Source organism: Neovison vison, chromosome 1, assembly GCF_020171115.1.
Source record: "Neovison vison isolate M4711 chromosome 1, ASM_NN_V1, whole genome shotgun sequence".
Lineage (NCBI taxonomy): Eukaryota > Metazoa > Chordata > Mammalia > Carnivora > Mustelidae > Neogale > Neogale vison.
Genome location: NC_058091.1, coordinates 110,712,951 through 110,731,880, shown reverse-complemented (window position 1 = coordinate 110,731,880; position 18,930 = coordinate 110,712,951). Strand labels below are relative to the sequence as shown.

At 36.4% G+C, this 18,930-nt stretch overlaps 1 protein-coding gene across 3 annotated transcripts in view; it reads right to left on the bottom strand.

Moving 5' to 3' along the window:
• ADGRB3 (adhesion G protein-coupled receptor B3) overlaps positions 1-18,930 on the bottom strand; it is a 731,117-nt gene that overhangs the window by 323,469 nt on the left and 388,718 nt on the right. For all 3 annotated transcript variants that reach the window (XM_044253842.1, XM_044253861.1, XM_044253851.1), the window contains 2 exons: positions 1,455-1,604; positions 549-624 (listed from right to left, as the gene is read on the bottom strand). In XM_044253842.1, the coding sequence (XP_044109777.1) occupies positions 549-624; positions 1,455-1,604 (226 nt within the window). The remainder of the gene's footprint in view (positions 1-548; positions 625-1,454; positions 1,605-18,930) is intronic.

Below are 18,930 nucleotides of genomic sequence, written 5' to 3'. Positions count from 1 at the left end.
TGTCTGGGAGGAAAGAAATCAATGGATTTCTTCCAGAAATAGTCCTCTAATTCAACAACAGCATTTTTCTTAATGTAGCTATAATTGAATATTTATTTAGAGGCAAATTGAAATCCTGTGCAAGTGAAGAACAAAGCATGCATTCCCAGTCATCATGGCATTCCTTTAATTTCATGTAATGTTGATGAACAGTACCATTAAGTGCAAATAAAGAGAGAAGATAGATTAATTTTACAACAACCCATTCTACTACAGAGACTTGAATTTTTTCTTTTCCTGATTTTTTTTTTCCGTAGTCTTAAGGCAAGTCATGATTAATTACAAAAGAATTGCAGGGGTATAATCAGAGACCAAAATTGTCTTTTCTAGTTGTTTTGAAGTGCATAATATGCTAATAAGGTGTTCATTAAATGAGTATTTTCTATTTAATTTAAGAAAAAGCCCTTTGTATTAACAAAGCTTGTTTGACTATTTTTATAGAATGAGCTAGAGTCACATTTTTGGAATAATTTACAAAGATTATAACAGCTTATTACTTCGTAGCTTACCTCAAAGTGGGCAAAATTAGATCTAAGTTTTTGTACAGGACTGCTCCAAGAACAAATACTGATGATTCATCTGATTCTAGAAAAAAATGAAATTAAAAATATTAGTGAAACTACAAGAAAAATACTGTCTTCTAAAACTTTAATCTGCTCATTATGAGGGGATTCCAGTATTTGCTGATGCAAAGCTGAGTAGAAGAAATGCCTTCCTAACCATGCATGGGGCAGATTAGCCCACACACCGTACATATTAACGGTAGCTCACTAATATGGGTCATGTGAAGTAACCTTCCTTCACCAGGCTGAAACAGGAGGCTACTGTCGTTACAGCTAAGGAGTTTCAATTCCCAACGATATGGGGAAAGAGAGACTATTTTCTTTTGGAGCTCTAAGCAGGAAGGTCAAAATCGCCAAGGTAAAAAGCAAGACTACGATGTAGCTGTCAAAAGTAGCCATTCATTTGAGAGGCTGCTGAAGATGTTCTCAAAACTGAATTTTTTCTCAAATTTGTTTTTATATACCACAATAATATCTATAAACCAAAGCAAAAGTGAGGAAGAAGTAAAAAACGTTGTGGAAAATGCAACACATTTCCATACCTAAAATTAAAATAGTAGGCCACATACTTTACACTGAGATAAAACTGTCAATCCTGAAACGTAACCATGCGAAGCTCAGGTCTAGAATTTGCCCTTGTATTTTTTTTTCCCATTTTAATAGATCATTTCCTCCAATAAATTCAGATTTAAAAATCAAGTGTCCGTTTTCTATATTTATAAAATGAGTTTACAACCATGATCGTAGACTGTTACCAAGTCACTTGATGCAAGCAGATTTATATCTAGTGTACTCTTAAACCAACTTATTAGAAATATTTTGTTCAAAGCTCAAATTACTTCATGTACTTACCTTTTGATGACACAGGAGTAAAAATGCTTTTTGGAATGACTACTCTATCTTCTGAGTTTCTTGCCCAGTCAACCATTCCCTTTCGTCCTTTCATTGGGAAGTTGATGTCTGTTAGAACAGAGGCTGCAGGAAGCTTCTGAATGCTAGCCACTAGTAGGAAAGAAGTAATAATGTTAACTAAGATCTTTCAGTGTAATCAAAATTGGCCAAATTAAACCTTGCAGTATATTCAAAATAAAAATTTGAGCCAAAATTATATTTATCAGAACCACAAAACAGACTTACTTCCTATTATTGGACAACATTCATGAGGGTTGCCAAATTTTTTTACCTACAATCTAGGTTTCTGTTGCTTTCCAAGAAGAATCAGGAACTGACGGTCAATGGAGTATATTCTGAGAGGACCAGCATGTGCTGTCACTGGTTGTTCATGACTGACTCCCATTCCAATTGTCAGAAGTCCATCCTGTATTTTTTGCTAAATATTTTGATTAACACACTTGGTCCGGAGGCAGAAATTTGCATTTAAATCTGAACTTTGTCTTCTGAACACATTTTCTGCATTTACATCGTTATGTTATCTTTGGAGCAAATTTTTCATGGATTAAAGGGGGTACCATGAAGGCATGGAAAGCAAAGCTGTATTGATTGGTCTTGGAAACAGAACTGCCATAATCCTAATAATAAGAGCACCAGTAATGCCATAACCACAGAGCCCATATAATATGCTGAAAGAGTTATCAAATAGATCAATAACACAAAACTTTGAAAACATCCACCACAATTGAAAGTAATAAACGTATACTTTGGAGAATCTATCTTTACTTGCATTAAGTATTTTAAATATATATTGAAAAAAATCATGAATGATGTTTGGTAATGCCTAAATGTATTTTTTGTTACATGTAACAATTACACACACACAGATATGTCATAAAACTACAATGATAAATACTTAAGTGCTTATTGATCATATACATTTCCAATTAAGAAGTGTAATTTGTGTAACTTTTACATAGGTCCATACTTGTTCTACATTAAATCTTCAGGTGTCCCACGGAGGATTTAAACAGAAAGATAATGAAGAAAACTATAAAAACTACTATAAAAGTAAGCTAAAGTAAGAAACCATTCAGCTCCTCATAAATGAATTTCACTCTGAAGAAACTTGTAATTTAAATCCAGAGAATGAAAATTAAGAATTTAACAATATTAGTTGTATAAATATATTGCATCACTGGCTTAGTTCCAAATTGAAATGGTTATGTATTATTGTACTTTACTAAAGCTCTTTCAGACTATTATAGACATCCATTATCAGCATAAGATGGCATTTCATATGGCCTGTAATTTGACATAATAAGCTTTAAAAAGGATTTTGTTTCTAAATGTTGAAGGAAAGAGGGTGCTGAGTAACACATACATTCATTATGGATGTTAAACGCTGTTTTTGGATAACAGCTATAATTATTTTAGTTTCTTTAATTTTCCAAACAATATAGTCTTTGTTGTACATAAATAACCCAGTTCACATGTGTCCTTGAAGGGTCCCAATCCTCCACTGCAGAAAGATGGACAGGTCAGCAAATTGGCAGCACATTCTATCTTAAGGGTCCTATAAGCTTTATTCAAGCTGCAAAACTAAGTTCATCTGCTTCCAAATCCCTTGATTCTAACTTTGGCTTTTTTAGATGAAATTTATTTCACCCCTTTGCTCCAAAAACTGATGAAAAGAAATGAAGATTTTTCTGACTGCCACACAACTGGTTTCTGTTGTAAAGGAAAATAAACAAGAGATAAATTGTTGGACCCTGAAGTCTAATAATTCATCTGTTTCTATATACCTTGGATAGAAAGCAAAAAATCAAATGAACAAAAAGAAGAAATAACAAGTGGAGGAAGCACATTCTGTACTAACTCTATCACTTTATCCTGGATAAATTCTAGTCTAATATTATACCCTTAAATACACAATAATGATATAATTATACATGCTTGTATCTCCCATGATGGAATACATTCATTCTTCAATTAAAGGCAATTAGTTATTAAGTTACGACTATATAGATTAGATTATAATTTTGAACATAGTCTAGATGAAAGAAATATAAAAATCAATTAGGATCACTATTTTGTGCAAAAAGTCCTTTGAATTGCAGACTTGAGCATAAGGAGGACATAAAAACAAACACCGAATCATTGATTTTAGTAGAAATGTAGTGTTTTTTTTTTTTAAGATTTTATTTGTTTAATTGACAGACAGAGATCACAAGTAGGCAGAGAAGCAGGCAGAGAGATAAAGGAGGAAACAGGCTCCCTGCTGAGCAGAGAGCCCGATGTGGGGCTGGATCCCAGGACGCCGGGATCATGACCTGAGCCCAAGGCAGAGGCTTTAATCCACTGAGCCACCCAGGTGCCCCGAGAAATGTAGTTCTTAAAGTAAGATTATATTTTCAATAAATGCATTATCAAAAGGTATATGGCTTCATAGACTGATGAGACTCCAATGCTAGCCTTCAAATTGAGTATACATGGTTTTAAAATATGAAGTATTTAAAATTGTACATCTTAACCTTAACACTATCTAAGAAGATAGCTTAGATGACACTGTGGTTCTTCGTGACCCTGAGATGATTAACAAGAAAACCTATTTCCATTTAGCAAAAATAATTTAAAGATGACTTTTATTTTCTCCTTTCAATCCCTCTACCAGACACTTGGACCAGTTCCAACCTCAATCCCTTCCCTCCTTCACCAGGTTTAACAATCCAAAACTCTTAAGTAAAACGTAGACGCAGTCTGTAGGGAACTGGGAAACTTGGATGTTAAGTGAATACCAAAGAGGTAAGATTAAAAATGAATGCTTTAAAGTATGCCAAGTTTATACAAATATGTGTCCAGTGCTGACAAAGGAACACAAATGCAAAGCATAAGTGCACAATCTCCATCCTCTGCTTCTGCAGTAATTGCCGCATTAAAACCACTCATTGTGGGTGGTTAGATAATAGAGCATCTTTCCTCAAAAACTGAGAAAATGCCTTTCTTACAGAAGATTAAAGTGCTCAGAAGAAACCTTAGAGAACACAATGTCCCTGAACAAATAGGCACGTCTTGAATACTCCAAGAATTATCCTAAATTCACTGTATCGTGTTTTCATTACAACCACACTAAATTTGATTTCTTATGCAATAAAAATAGGTGACTCATCACTGATAAACCTTGGAGCAAAACCAGCTGCACTTTCATTTTGCAATTTTAAAACTTTCATTCTGAATTTGGATATGCGGCATAAAATTCCTTCTCATCAGAAAGGGTAAGGAATTCTTGGAGTTGGATCTAAAGGCATATGGGCTGGGTTTTGTTTATTTTTGTTTTGCTTTCCATTCACCAAAGCAGCCAATGTGGAGCTTCTACCCTTGTTCCTGGGGAAAATCACTGAGGTTTTAGCACCTAACCCTAATTAAGGTCCTGGAGAATGGCAGCTCTGTCATGTAATGTCATGTCAAGGAATGTGTGAATGGTCCACATACAAAAGTTGGAGTTAGTTCATTTGATGCATCAGTTGCTTCATGGACAAGAATGGAATGCACGTAGAAGGAAAAGACGAGAGAGCCAAGGTGCATGCATGAATGCTAGAGGAATCAGCACAATGGGCAGATGAAGGCCAAGAGAAAAAAATCACAGCTACCAGAGTGGCTCAAGTGTGGACTCTGGATCTGGGCCTGGGATTTAAATCTTGGTATTTTAGGGTAAATATAATGGCCTGTGGGTTTGTTTGTTTTTTTTTTTTTGTTTTTGTTTTTTTTGGGGGGGGCAGTCCCAGTTTACCTCCGCTGTTTTGGATAATTGAGGTTATGCATTTAAAACTTTATATTGAATACATACATATAACCAAAGGCAAGACTTGCACTTAAAATAGAGCTTATCCTTTAGTACTTAAATGTGCCACCCAGAGAGCCGAGGGTTCCTTTCTACTCTCTCTTTCCTTCCTTCCTCCCTCTTTTCTTCCCACTCCCTCTTCTCCTCCTCCTCCATCTTCTTTTTCTTTTTTTCTCTCTCTCCTCCTTCCTCCCCCTCTACCCCATCTTTCTGTGTGTCTTTGTCTCCAGCTCTCTCTCTCCCCCTTTCCTTTATTCCAATAGAATCTGCCAAACGGAAGAGGTTGGCTTCTCTGGTTATTTGAGAACCCCAAGTCAGCCAGGCTAAAATTCTCTACTGAAAGGGAAAATCACTGTATCCTCAATGACAAATTCAGTATTACCACTGCAACCCAGGCCACAGTTTGCAAAGAGAACTTCAAAAGCACTACTTTAATGCAATGACCTAAGCACTTAGCACAGCAACTCACAGTCTATAAATGAGTAGAGGAAATTCCCAAGCAAGGGCACCTTAGAATCACAAACAGAAGTAGAGGTGGATACAGAAATAGAAGTTTAAGAGATGCCTTAAGAGGGATATTGATGTTTCCAAAATATTTAAAGTTTGCATCATTTTTCATGTTGATTCACAGAGAACAACTTATAAATTGGGTCTTGACTCAATATTAGAAAACTGGCTAGCTATCAAAATGGATTTGCTTGTGGAAAAGATCACTCAATATTACTAGATGGTCTCCTCCACAGTTTTGAAATTCTGTAAGAAAAATGAGGCAGGAAAGGAACTCTGCATTGCGTCAGTGTGTTAGAAAGCAACTATTAGTTTTGTTTGTGTACCAATAGCAAGCTCAGAGGGGTAGAGAAAATCCTGCATTGTAGTGTGATCCCTTGGCATTTAGCAGCTTAAAAAGCCAGGTTTTTATATTTGTATAGCAATGCTGGATGCCTTATAAAATACTGAGGACATCTGGAAGGGAAGGTAAGGACAGGGACGTTTATTGAACACTTGACATGACCTCAACACTTGTTAGTTATTCCTTAATTTATTCAACAAGTATTTATCAAATGTATCCTCTGAGCTAGACACTCTTCTTAGCACAGCACTTAGGCAGGTCCTTTACACGTGTTATCTTGTTTAATATATAGAACAACCCTTATTTAATATTTAAAACAACCCTAGGAGACATCATTATTATCAGTATCCTCATTGTTATTATCCCTACATTCATTTTATGAGGAAGTAGGCTGTTAAATTGGTAACATTGAGACTCAAGTCTCAGTTTGCCAACTTAGAAGTATATGATTTTGAACTGTGTGGTGCAGTTTGATTTTACCCCAACAAATTAACAGCAAATTTACTTTGCACTAAATATAAAAGACAGGTGTAAAGATTCAATGATAGGAAATAAACTATTCTCACTTGTCCAACAGGAGATCAAAACTGGATACCACTGAAGAATGGTGATTATCAAAAAGGGATATAGACAAATATCTTAATTTATCTAGCATAATCTCTATGTTCTAACATCTCCACAAAAAGCCATGTTTTAGGATTCTGCAACAGTGAGTGGGGTTTACAGGAAATATTCAGACAGTCAGCTGGACAGATTTTGGTTGTTCTCTCCTCTCCCTATTTCTTCCATTTACTGTGTCTCCTTTCCCAAAAGGCTTAGATTTGAACATGGAGGGCCAAAGAGAAAGAAAAGGCTTGCTAGAAAATAGTGGGCAACCATCACTTCCCAGGAAGCAGAGCCACTTGGCCGGGGCGTCCGCAAGGACCACAGTGCTCTAAGAGCGCCCTAGCAGTCACCTCCCACTGTCATCACTGCAGAGGGAGTCACCCCCAAGTCCCAGGACCAGGACACAGAGATTTAGAAGAGAAAAATTATTCCCATTAGGAATTACAGGTGTTTCTTTTTCAGAAAAAATTTGGATCCTCTGATTTTAATTTTTTTTTAATTTTTACTTAAAGACTTACTTATTTCTTAGAAAGAGAAATCACACATGTTGGGGGAGGGGCAGAAGGAGAGAGAGAATCCTGAAGCAGACTCCCCATGAAGCAAAGAGCCTGACACACGGGGCTGGATCCCATGACCCTGAGATCATGACCTGAGCGGAAACTGAGAGTCAGCTGCTTAACAGACCCAGCCACCCAGGCGCCCCTAAGATCCTGATTTTTAAAAGTGGACCAACTAGGCAAAAAAGTAACTATGTGGTATCGAAGATATTTTTTTCAACTTGTTAGTTTTTAATAACATATTATGTATATTGAAACTTAAATAATTAACCATTTTACATAATCCTTTCCAGCATCCATGTAAATTACTTGTGAATCATTAACTTCAAATTCTGTTTTTATCCATTGGCTGCTTTTTTTAATCCAAGGCTGGCAGTCTCAGCACAGAAAGGCACATTCTTATAGCTGCTCATGGTATTTCTGCCAGACTTCAGTGCTTTCCATGGAGGACTCCGTTGGCTTCTTCTCAGGTCACTCCTACTTCCCTAACATGTAGTCATACCTATGCACAGGGTACGTCCACAGCCTACACACGACTCTCGCTGAGGCTGAACTATCTCAACCAGGAACTGGCAAACTACATCCCACAGGCCAAATCTTTCCTATCCGCTATTTTTGTACGGTCTGCAAGCTAAAAATGGTTTTTCACATTTTTAGATGATTGGAAAAAATCAAAAGAAGAATAATATTTCTGGGCATGTGAAAATTATATGAATTTCAAATTTCAGTGTCTACAAATGAAGTCTTATTGGAACACAGCCACATCCATTCATTCACTTAGAGTCTAGGGCCACTTTCATGCGATGATGGCAGAGTTCAGTAGCTGCACTGAAGACTGGATGGTCCACAAACCCTAAAATATCTACTGTTTGGCCCTTTGCAGAAAAAAAGTATGCCTACCTCTGTTCTAGACATGTGATGGAGAAGTTATTTTAAAATAGTAAAATTTTTTCTTTAAAGAGAAACACATTCAGAAAATACATGCATTTCTGTACTTAATTCTGTTACCTATTGTATGTTCTTCCTACTTTTTCTTTTAAGGCTATGCTGAGTATTGTGGGGAAATTTAAGCTGATTACACCATTTTTCTTTCAGTTTTCAGAGTATGTTTGCGGTCTTTTAGAAACAGATACTTTTTATAAATGTTCATCTTCTCTACCCAAGTAATTCATGATTTTACTACTAATATAAAGGCAAAATAAAATGTGACATGGGAAGTCATTTTTGCATGAATACCTGAATAGTAAAAAGAAAAATGATATAGAAAATGTCTTAATGGGGCTCCTCGGTGGCTCAGTTAGTCGAGCATTAGACTCTTGGTTTTGACTCATGTCATGATCTCAAGGTCATGAGATCCAGCCCCATGTTGGGCTCTGCCCTCAGTGTGGACTCTGCCTGAGATTCTCTTCCCCCTTGGCCCCTTCCCCTGCTGGTGCATGTGCTCTCTCTCTGTCTAATAAAATAAATAAATAAAATATTTTTAAAAAGAAGAAAATGCTTTAGGGAAAAAAGTCTCCCCTCTTCTTCAAATAGAGAAATTAAGAATAGAATTCCTCCAGAGGAAGGAGCATCAGATGATAATTAACTAAGTATTGAATAAGAAAGAGGAGAGAGAATGTTCTTTTGTACATGCAACATTACTGACTTCTTTCTCTTTACATACACATGTATGCATATGTGTTTATAATATGTTGTTTCGATAATGTAAGGGGTTTTCAATCTTACTAGCAAAGAATTAAGGCAAGGACCTATTAGGAATTGGGCACCAATATAGGCAGCAAAAGCAACTGAAACCAAGCATCCAAGAGCTTTCCAAGGTAGTGATTCATCTATTCCCAGAAAAGTAAAGCAAAGATCAGTGTTAAGGGATAATAAGGGGAAAGAGATCACTACAGACTCACAAGTTCATTTTGGAAATTCATTCATCCAACAAATCTCTATTGAGCCCTGAGAATGTTCCAAGATCCATCTTACTACTGATGATTTAGCAAGTGACCAAGAGACATGAAGTCTTGGCCTTGAAAGAGCTCATTGTCTAGTAGGGAATACACACGATTAATAAGGGAACAGATCTGCAGATGAGGCTAGACTGTGAGAGTATGAAAGAAATAAAGGACGACATGGAATATCATTGGTTGGCGAAAGAGGCCTCTTTGAAGAGGTGCTGTCTGGCTGTTGTTTGACAGGGAGGAGGACACTGCCTGTGCAAACCTAAAGCCTGGAAAAGGCCTGTAATGTTCCAGAACTATCAGAATAGTAGGCTTCTGGGCTGGAGGAATGACATGAATCTTTAAAGGCACAAGGTGAGGAAACTTAATATGCTCTAGAGAAATAGTAATATTTCTTTTAGGGCAAAAAAGTTTAGACAGAAAAATAGTAAGATAAAAAGCTAAATATGATATTGTAGGCTAAGAGAGCTGAAGCATGATCAAATTTAGAATTTGAAGATATAAGTTAGATGCCTCCTAATTATAAGTAATAATTGATGATGTTGGCATGGATAAGTCCTCCTGAAGAGAGAATAGAAAGGGCAGGTTAATTTATTCAACAAATATTAATTGAACACCTATTACATGCCAGGCACAGTTATGGGCACTGAAAATACACCAGTGAACAAAAAAGTTAAAGTTCTTGCTCTCATGGGACTGGCGTGGTATCTCCGGGGGAGACAGACAAGGAACAAATACAACTAGATAGAATATAATGGGTGTGATTAGGAAATAATAAGTGGGGTTGGGAATTTTTATTAAGGAAGGAAAGCTTCTTTGGTTAGCGGGCATTTGTGCAATAATCTGTAAGAAGTGAGATGGTGAGCTGTGCAGATATTAAGGAGATGAAGAAAAAAAAGGCTAAGAAATGTAGTTTGGGAAAGCCTCACTTTAAGGGGGTAAAGAGAAAGACACAAGAAATAAAAAGGAGAGAGAGAAGAAGACTGCAATAGTGAACTAACTTAGGAACGGAGAGCTGCATGTTAATAAGGAGAAAGTATCTCTAAGGGGAGTCAAAGTTTTATAAAGATTATGGAGACGACTTTACCCAAAAGCATATACCCTCCCCAATGTCCATAACCCTACCCCCCTTCTCCCAACCCCTCTCCCCCCAGCAACCCACAGTTTGTTCCGTGAGATTAAGAGTCACTGATGAACCATGAGAGACTATGGACTCTGAAAAACAATCTGAGGGGTTTGAAGTGGAGGGGGGGTGGGAGGTTGGGGTACCAGATGGTGGGTATTATAGAGGGCACAGCTTGCATGGAGCACTGGGTGTGGTGAAAAAATAATGAATACTGTTTTTCTGAAAATAAATAAATTGGAAAAAAAATTAAAAAAAAATTAAAAAAAAGATTATGGAGACGAGCCATTGGTTTGGTTTGAAACCATACTCTAAGATTAGTTTCAGGCCATGCTCTCTTGCATAGGTTGGCTAACTTTTTCTACAAAAGGCCCAAAAGTAAAACTTTCAGCTTTGTGGGCTAAGCAATTACCCAGTTTTGTTGGTGTGATATGAAAGCAACCACAGACAACTCATAAATGAATGATCATGCAAGGAAATGTGGTGTTTAATCATGTAATAAAAATGTCTTGGGGTGCCTAGGTGGCTCAGTGGGTTAAAGCCTCTGCCTTTGGCTCAGGTCATGATCGCAGGGTCCTGGGATCGAGCCCTGCATCGGGCTCTCTGCTAGGCAGGGAGCCTGCTTCCTCCTCTCTCTCTCTGCTTGCCTCTTTCCCTACTTGTGATCTCTATCAAATAAATAAATAAAATAAAATTTTAAAAAAATGTCTTGTGTGACCAGTATTGTGTTTTTTTTTTTTAATTCCACAAATGTTTATTGGGCAGAACTCTTGATTTCCCAACACTAAAGCACTTTCTTGCCCAGTGTCACCTACCTTAATAGAAGGTGCTACTGTCTATTCAAATGTTCACACCAAAAACCTGAAGGCCATCTTTACTTCCGGTTTTCCTTTGCCTCCTATGACCCATCCATCGACACGTCCTCTCAGTATTATTTGCAGAACGTGTCGTAAATCCCCATATTTCTATCTCCATTCCATTACCCTCTACCAGAATCTACAAACTGAGCTAACTCAAGAGTTGCCTAATTGGCTTTCTTGATTCCACTCTTTTTCTCTGAATTGCTTCTTCTCTCAGAAACTAGAGTTCTCTTAAAAAAAAAAAAATCAGATCATGTTGTTCCCTTACTTGAAATAATTCAATAGCTTGCCAGTGCTCTTAGAATAAAATCCAAATCTTACACAATGGCCTACAAGGCTTTGCATGGCTTGGCTTCTGCCTCTCTCTGTGGTCACATTATACATAGTTGCTTGTTTACTGACCCAGATCAAGTTGTACAGGTCTTTTCTTTTCCACCACAGGACTTTTCCTTTCTAACTAAAAGAGTATTTTCTATTCTTATCCTTGAGTCTCTGCTAACTTGGATCTGTTTTAACTGCCCTATCTAAAGAAATCCACCCAGCCCCCCATCATTCCTCTCTATGCTATCACCCTGTTTATTTTCTTTATGACCCTATTCACAGTTGAACATTGTCTAGCTTATGTACTCCATGTGTTTATCATATGTTTCCTATACTAGACCATAAACTCTCAAAGGAAAAGTATTTTCCATATTTACCACCATATGATAGGATCCTAACATACAGTAGGTCTAACACAACTCCCCCCATATTTCTTTTCTTTTCTTTTCTTTTTTTTTTTTTTTAAGGAATGAAGTTTACCAAAGACTCAAAAGAGGAAACTGGGGCTTAATGTGGCAACTTTGGGCCCTTGAAACTAAAAGACTTAGTTTTCCAACTATTTCATGATCTTTGGCAAGTTATTTAATTGCTCGTTATGTGTGTGTATATGTGTGTGTGTGTGTGTGTATAACATATATATATGTAAAAATCCATAGTCTTTCATGAGGATTCTGCTGAAGTTCATTCCATACACATAGTTAGACACAATCTATGTCAATTCCCTTTTATCTTTTATCTCAACCATTCTCTGCCTTGTGTAAAAGATAGTGGAAAATTAAAAAAGAAAAAGTCCTTACATAGAAAAAGATTACAATCTAGTAAGACATCGTTTCAGGCAAATATCTTAAGTATGAGCAGAATGGGTCATAAGAATGTTTCTTCTGAACCCCAAACCTGTCTACTGAACTGTTCAAATGAATGTCTTTAGAAATCTTAAATGTAGCATATCTGAAGCTTAGTTCTTGATTTCTACTCGCCCTTCATCTAAATATGGTTTCCGTATATAGTCTTCCCCATATCTATCAAGTGTACTTCCATCCAACCTTCCCCCAAGACAGAAGACAGGAAGTTACCCTTCACATGTCCATATCCTCATCCCCAGAATCTCATTCATCACTGCGCTTGCTATTTCTCTTCCAAAACACACCTTAAAGTTGGTTTTTTTTAATCTCTGTTTTGACTGCTACACAATCTTCCACCAAATCTTTAAATAAAAACTCACTATATTTATTGCTTCCATTCTTGTGCCTTTCCTACACACTTTCCACACTACAGTGAGAAGATTTTTTGAAGCAGAGTTGAATCATGTTACTTCCCAATGATTTCCTGTTACACTTGTATAAGATACAAAATTCTGGGGGTCTCCATGACCTGATTTCCTCTCAGTGTTAGCTCATGACTTTTTCCATTTACAATTGCTGTCCAGTCATACATGTTCTTTCATTTCATATCAACCCCTCCATTGGTTAATTATTATTCAAGTCTTAGCTTGAATTCTTTTTCAGGTCTTAACTTGAATGCCAAAAAGAAGCCATTGACCTTATGCCTTTTGCAAAATAGGGAGAACAGAAGCTAGACATGTGTGCCTAACCTAATGTAATTTTTTGAAGAAAAAGCAGGAACAAAGAGCAGTAACAAGAGACCATCTACTGAACAGTTAGATACCAGCAATAGTGTGTTCCCTCACTTGGCTCCACAACACTCTGAAACAAATACAGTTAATCCCATTTTGCAGACTAGTTTTGGATCCTTATGTTGCAAAAACACTCTAGTACTCATGGAGTTATAGTAATGATTCATGAGTTCACAGTCAGAACATAAACAAACTAAAGAATGACTGGTGGAAAAAGGGAACATGAGCTCTGTATCTGTGAACCTCACTCCTTTCTCATCAAGGCCAGAAAATGTTTTTGATATTTGGATCTTCAAACCAAACAAACAAACAAAAAACAAAAAATCCCCAAGCAAACAATAATTTACTCTTCCTCTCCACACACACGCATGCACAAACACATAAAAACACACACTCTGTGATTAAACTGAATGCTCTATTTCATTAGAATTTATATGTAGTTTAAAAAGGCGTACCAATAAATTACAGTTTTCTTTCACCTATATTGTATGAATTATATTAACGTATTTACTTTTCTGCTAAGAAATTAATATTTAAAATGTAAATATTCCATATTTCTAATACACCAGGATATTTTTAAAATATTATTTTTAGAATTAATTTTTTAGAATAAATAAAAAAGACTTTTAGAATAAATTTTAAAGATGGTAGAGGTTACCCTCTTTAGTAAGAATATTATATTTTAGGAAAAATTTTTTAAAAAAGGAAAGAGGGAAAGTTAAAGATAGTTGGGTAATGAGTTTGGGTGAAGTAAAAGGAGACTACTTAGAAAAAAGGGAAGCAGGGATTAATGTTCCTAAATAACAAGACAGATTCTTCGAAAAGAGGAAGGTTCATATTCCAAAATGTAATAAAGTAGCCCAAATGGGTATTGAAGATCATTATTAAAACATTTTTAGTGGCAAAGAAAATGTTTCAGTGTCTCAGTCTCAATTATATCCCTCTATATTCCTATTGCATTTTAGAGCCTTATTTTAGAATATAGATGGATATATAACCTATTATCCAATATAAATCATTCCCTTATGAACTATTTAGTTCCTACAACTACAACATTCCATTTTGTAGTTATCAGCTAAGACCTGAATAAAATATTTTCCAGTATATAAAGTTATATAGGCTTTAAAGCTTATTGTTGGATATTTAATTCAGCTTAACTTTTCTTAAAAAGCATCTTCGCATTTTGACATAACAAAAATAAGACAAAACAAAATAAAAAAAACACTATTTTTCCCCTTAGCCCAGACTATAAGTTTTATTTTTTATTTTTTTTTAAGATTTTATTTATTTATTTGACAGAGAGAGACACAGTGAGAGAGAGAAAGCACAAGCGGGGGAGTGGGAGCTGGAGAAACAGGTTTCTTGATGAGCAGGGAGTCCGATGCGGGGCTTAATCCCAGGACCCCGGTATCACAACCTGAGCCCAGGGCAGATGTTTAATGACTCAGCCACCCAGGAGACTCCAGAGTATAAATTTTCATAGTATCAGAAACAACTGCATTTCATGGTATCGGAAACAATTGCACTAATAAATATTTTAGAACATACACACACAACCATACTCACTCACACCCACTCTCTCATATTCATATGTTACAAACTAAAACAGAAGATTGGATTAAAGAAAATACATTAAACTAGCCACATAAGAGTAATTATATTCCTAACGTTAAAACTCTTCTTATGAAAAATGTAAGTAGGCAGCATAAAGCAGAAAAATATTTTTGACTGTTTAGAAGACATTATTTAAAGACAAAAGAGGCTAATTCACTTATGAATTCAGAGGTTACAGTTATGCTATAGAATTATTTGATGCATCCATAGGGATAATTGATACAGCTAGGTAGACTACAGGGGATGTATTACATGTTAAGGAGAGGAAATTATGAAATTAAATCAGAAAAGATCCTCTGTGTTTATCATTCAGAAAATGAGGATCTGACTACTGACTAATAAAAACAAGAAAGAGAAGAGGAGCTCCTGAAGACAGAAAAATGTAAATACCATTGGAATGTTTGGGGGCCTACAGAGTCATTATGCTACAAACGACAACTGGTAACAAACTCATTTTAAAATAGACAAAGCACAAATAGTTTTCTAGATTTAATTATATTATCTGTCTAGGAGTCTGAGATCCTGGTCTGCTTTGTGAAATAAACAGTAAGCATACCATTGTGATTAGAAAAAACAAACAGAAACGCAGGGTATTAAATTTAGGTAAGAACGTTAGCAGTTCCCTGGAGGAAGGGACTGTGGCTACTGGTGGCTGAGTTGCATGACCACACATTCAGTCAGGAGCAGAACCCATATTTGACCCTATATTTATCCACTACCAATTACCAAGAGCCTAGTACACGCCAGGTGCTAAATAGATATTATATTTAATCTTTATAATAACACTTTAGGGAAGATATTATTATCTATATTTTAGAAAGGAGCCAACTGAGGGATTTAGTAATGAAATAACTTGCAGAAGGTCAACTTGTTGTGGTATAATCAAGTTTTGCAGCCAAATCTAGCTCCAAAGTCAGCATGTTTTCCTAGATACTAAATGGCATCCCTGTTAGCACTGACATAAAGAGCACCAGTCTTTAATCTGAGTCATATTTTTTAGTTGTCAAATTCAAATTTATTTGGAATTTAGCGAAAGAAACAATGGAGGAATAATTTAGCATAGAATTCTTGGTATATCCAAATAAAATAAGACTTTTGAAAAGCTGAAGCCATAAAAATAGAAAAAAAATTAAAATCAGAGTCTCTTTTCTCTTCACTGGTTATTGTTACAGAGGCTGACCACTATAGCCATAGAGAAAAGCAATTATTGCCATAGAGACAGTTAGAATGGAATTGTTTTCGTATTCATACAAACTCACAGCAACTTCCTTCTAATTCACTGAAAAGAAGGCTTGCAGAATGCTAATTTTAGTAATTTCAAAAGCTTATATAAACCAATAGAGATCAGAGGTATTATAACAGTCAAATTCTGTTTTCGGTTGGCTTTAGATTTTGTTTCTATTCTGGTCTGTAAGTGTCTACCAGATCCTGAGGGAATTAATCTCTAACAGGAGAATGTAGGCACACTGGGAAGAGCTATCATTCCAACATGCTTTAGATACAATGTTTTTAGGGAACAAGGGAGTCACTAGCTCTTAATGCTAATCCCATCTCTAAAAGTCTTCCCCTAGTTGGAGTCCTCTTCCCCTTCTCCTTTTTTTTTTTTTTAAGATTTTATTTTATTTATTTGACAGAGAGAGAGAGAGAGAGAGAGAGAGATCACAAGTAGGCAGAAAGGCAGGCAGATAGAAGGGGGAAGCAGGCTCCCTGCTGAGCAGAGAGCCCAATTGGGGCTCGATCCGAGGACCCTGAGATCATGACCTGAGCCAAAGGCAGAGGCTTAACCCACTGAGCCACCCAGGTGCCCCACCCTTCTGGATCTCTTGAACAGAGGGAAAGCACTGTCTCTTTATGCAAAATTCCTCTCCAGAGTTTCCATAGGGCACAGAAGCCATGAGCAACTTCTTTGCAAAAACTCATGTTCTTTCGCTCTGGGTCCTGGGTGACTCAGTCAGTTAAGTGTAAGTTAAGTGTCCCACTCTTGATTTTGGCCCAGGTCCTGACCTCAGAACTGTGAGACTGAGCCCTCCGCAATGTCGACTTTGCTTAGAATTCTCTCTCCCTCTCCTTCCTGCGTTCTCTCGCTCTCTCAAAATAAATAAATAAAATCTTAAAAAAACACAAATCTATGTTCTTTATAGAGAGTAATTAAGAAAACTCAAGCCCAAAGTGGTTTTTGAATTATGCGTCAGCATGTGAGAACCCATGAATTCTATCTATGTTCTCACCTGAAGTTTTGAAATTGTGTTTTTCCATTCAGGACAACTTTCACAAGCTGTGTTCAAGATATACCACTAAAGGGTAGGAGAAGAATCCATGAAACAAGATGGGATAGGGAGGGAGACAAACCATAAGTGACTCTTAATCTCACGAAACAAACTGTGGGTTGCTGGGGGGAGGGGGGTTGGGAGAAGGGGGGTAGGGTTATGGACATTGGGGAGGGTATGTGCTTTTGGGTAAATTGGAAGGGGAGATGAACCATGAGAGACTATGGACTCTGAAAAACAATCTGAGGGGTTTGTAGTGGCAGGGGGGTGGGAGGTTGGGGTACCAGGTGGTGGGTATTATAGAGGGCACAGCTTGCATGGAGCACTGGGTGTGGTGAAAAAATAATGAATACTGTTTTTCTGAAAATAAATAAATTGGGAAAAAAAAGATATACCACTAAAGCATGTATCTTCACCATCTGTGTTACATGCATTTCATTCTTTAGGCTGCGAACTCTTTCTCACAGGCATTGAGAGTGAGGGGAGGAGTCAATGTCTCTTGCTTTTCCTACTCATGTCCCAGTTTTGCTAAGAATTACTATGCGTTTAATGGTGTACATTCCCAAATGAAATTTGTGTGACCTCATTAGTTTTCCTCAGACCATGAGCATGTTCCCAGCAAATATAAAATCCAAAAGAAATAATGGGTTTTAGAGCCCAAGATTTGGACCTTATCTAGACATTCTCCACTAGACAGTTAGCTGAAAGAATGAAGACTGAATGAGTAACAAGTTCACAAAATTTTCACTGGCTAGGAAATGTTATAAAAGGTTTATTAAAGGTAAACAGGTATTCTTTAAAAAATGTATAATTGGCCAGAAAACAATTTTGAGTTCCTAATAAAGTAGATATATATGAAAAATATCACTACAAAAGAAAAAAAGGTCAGAAGTCATTTTACCTTGACCTAAAAATACAGACTACATGAGTAAGATTTCCCCAGAGTCATAATAAAACCACAGTGAAGTTCTTTATATAACAGAAGTAGGTTAGAGTGTGGTTGGCTGAACAAGATAATGAAACAAATCTTTAACTTTCAATTACTAAGATGCAAAGGGATAAAGATACATTGATTCTGAATGGGAAGCATTGATGTAGGGCAAATTGTGTGGGTGCCCTTAACACCATGGCAGCAAGGTTGTTAGGAGTAAATAAGATCATGAATATCTGTGAAAGTGTTAATTTGGGAAATGCTGTATAATTAATATAAGGGATACCTTACCAAATTTTTTTTTTGAAAGCCTAAGTGACAAAAGAAAAAGCAAAGACATTTTCCTATACATTGTACTCAAATGGTACCTCTGAAAAGAGTTCCTTGGAATAATAGCCCCTTTGTGACACTAGGAAATTTTTACTAAAATATACACTCAAATATTGTATCTGTAAAGAAGTAGGAAAAAGGCCTTCTAAAGTAGCAAAATGTAGACTCTACTCTCTCGTAACTGTATTTAAGATAGGATAAGAAGCCAAAGCTTTTAAAAATCTGGAGACCAAATGAGAAATTTATAGGCGAGAAACAGAATGAGAGCTAGGAATTGGCATAATACAGGAATAGTGGAGAAAAAGTTTAGGGCATCTGGGTTACTTGAAATGAGAAATAATGGCTATTAACAATGTGTTCTAGTTTGAGTTTTTTAGGGACAAGAATCATTATTTAATGACTACATGAATAATTGTGTCCTTGAACAGACTGTATAAAACAGATTAGATAAGCCTAAAAATATTATGTAACTATTTTCACTCCCATTACCTTCTAGAAGATCACAGGCCTACTGATTATTTGAAGCACTATAATATGATCTATATTTTCTGCTTA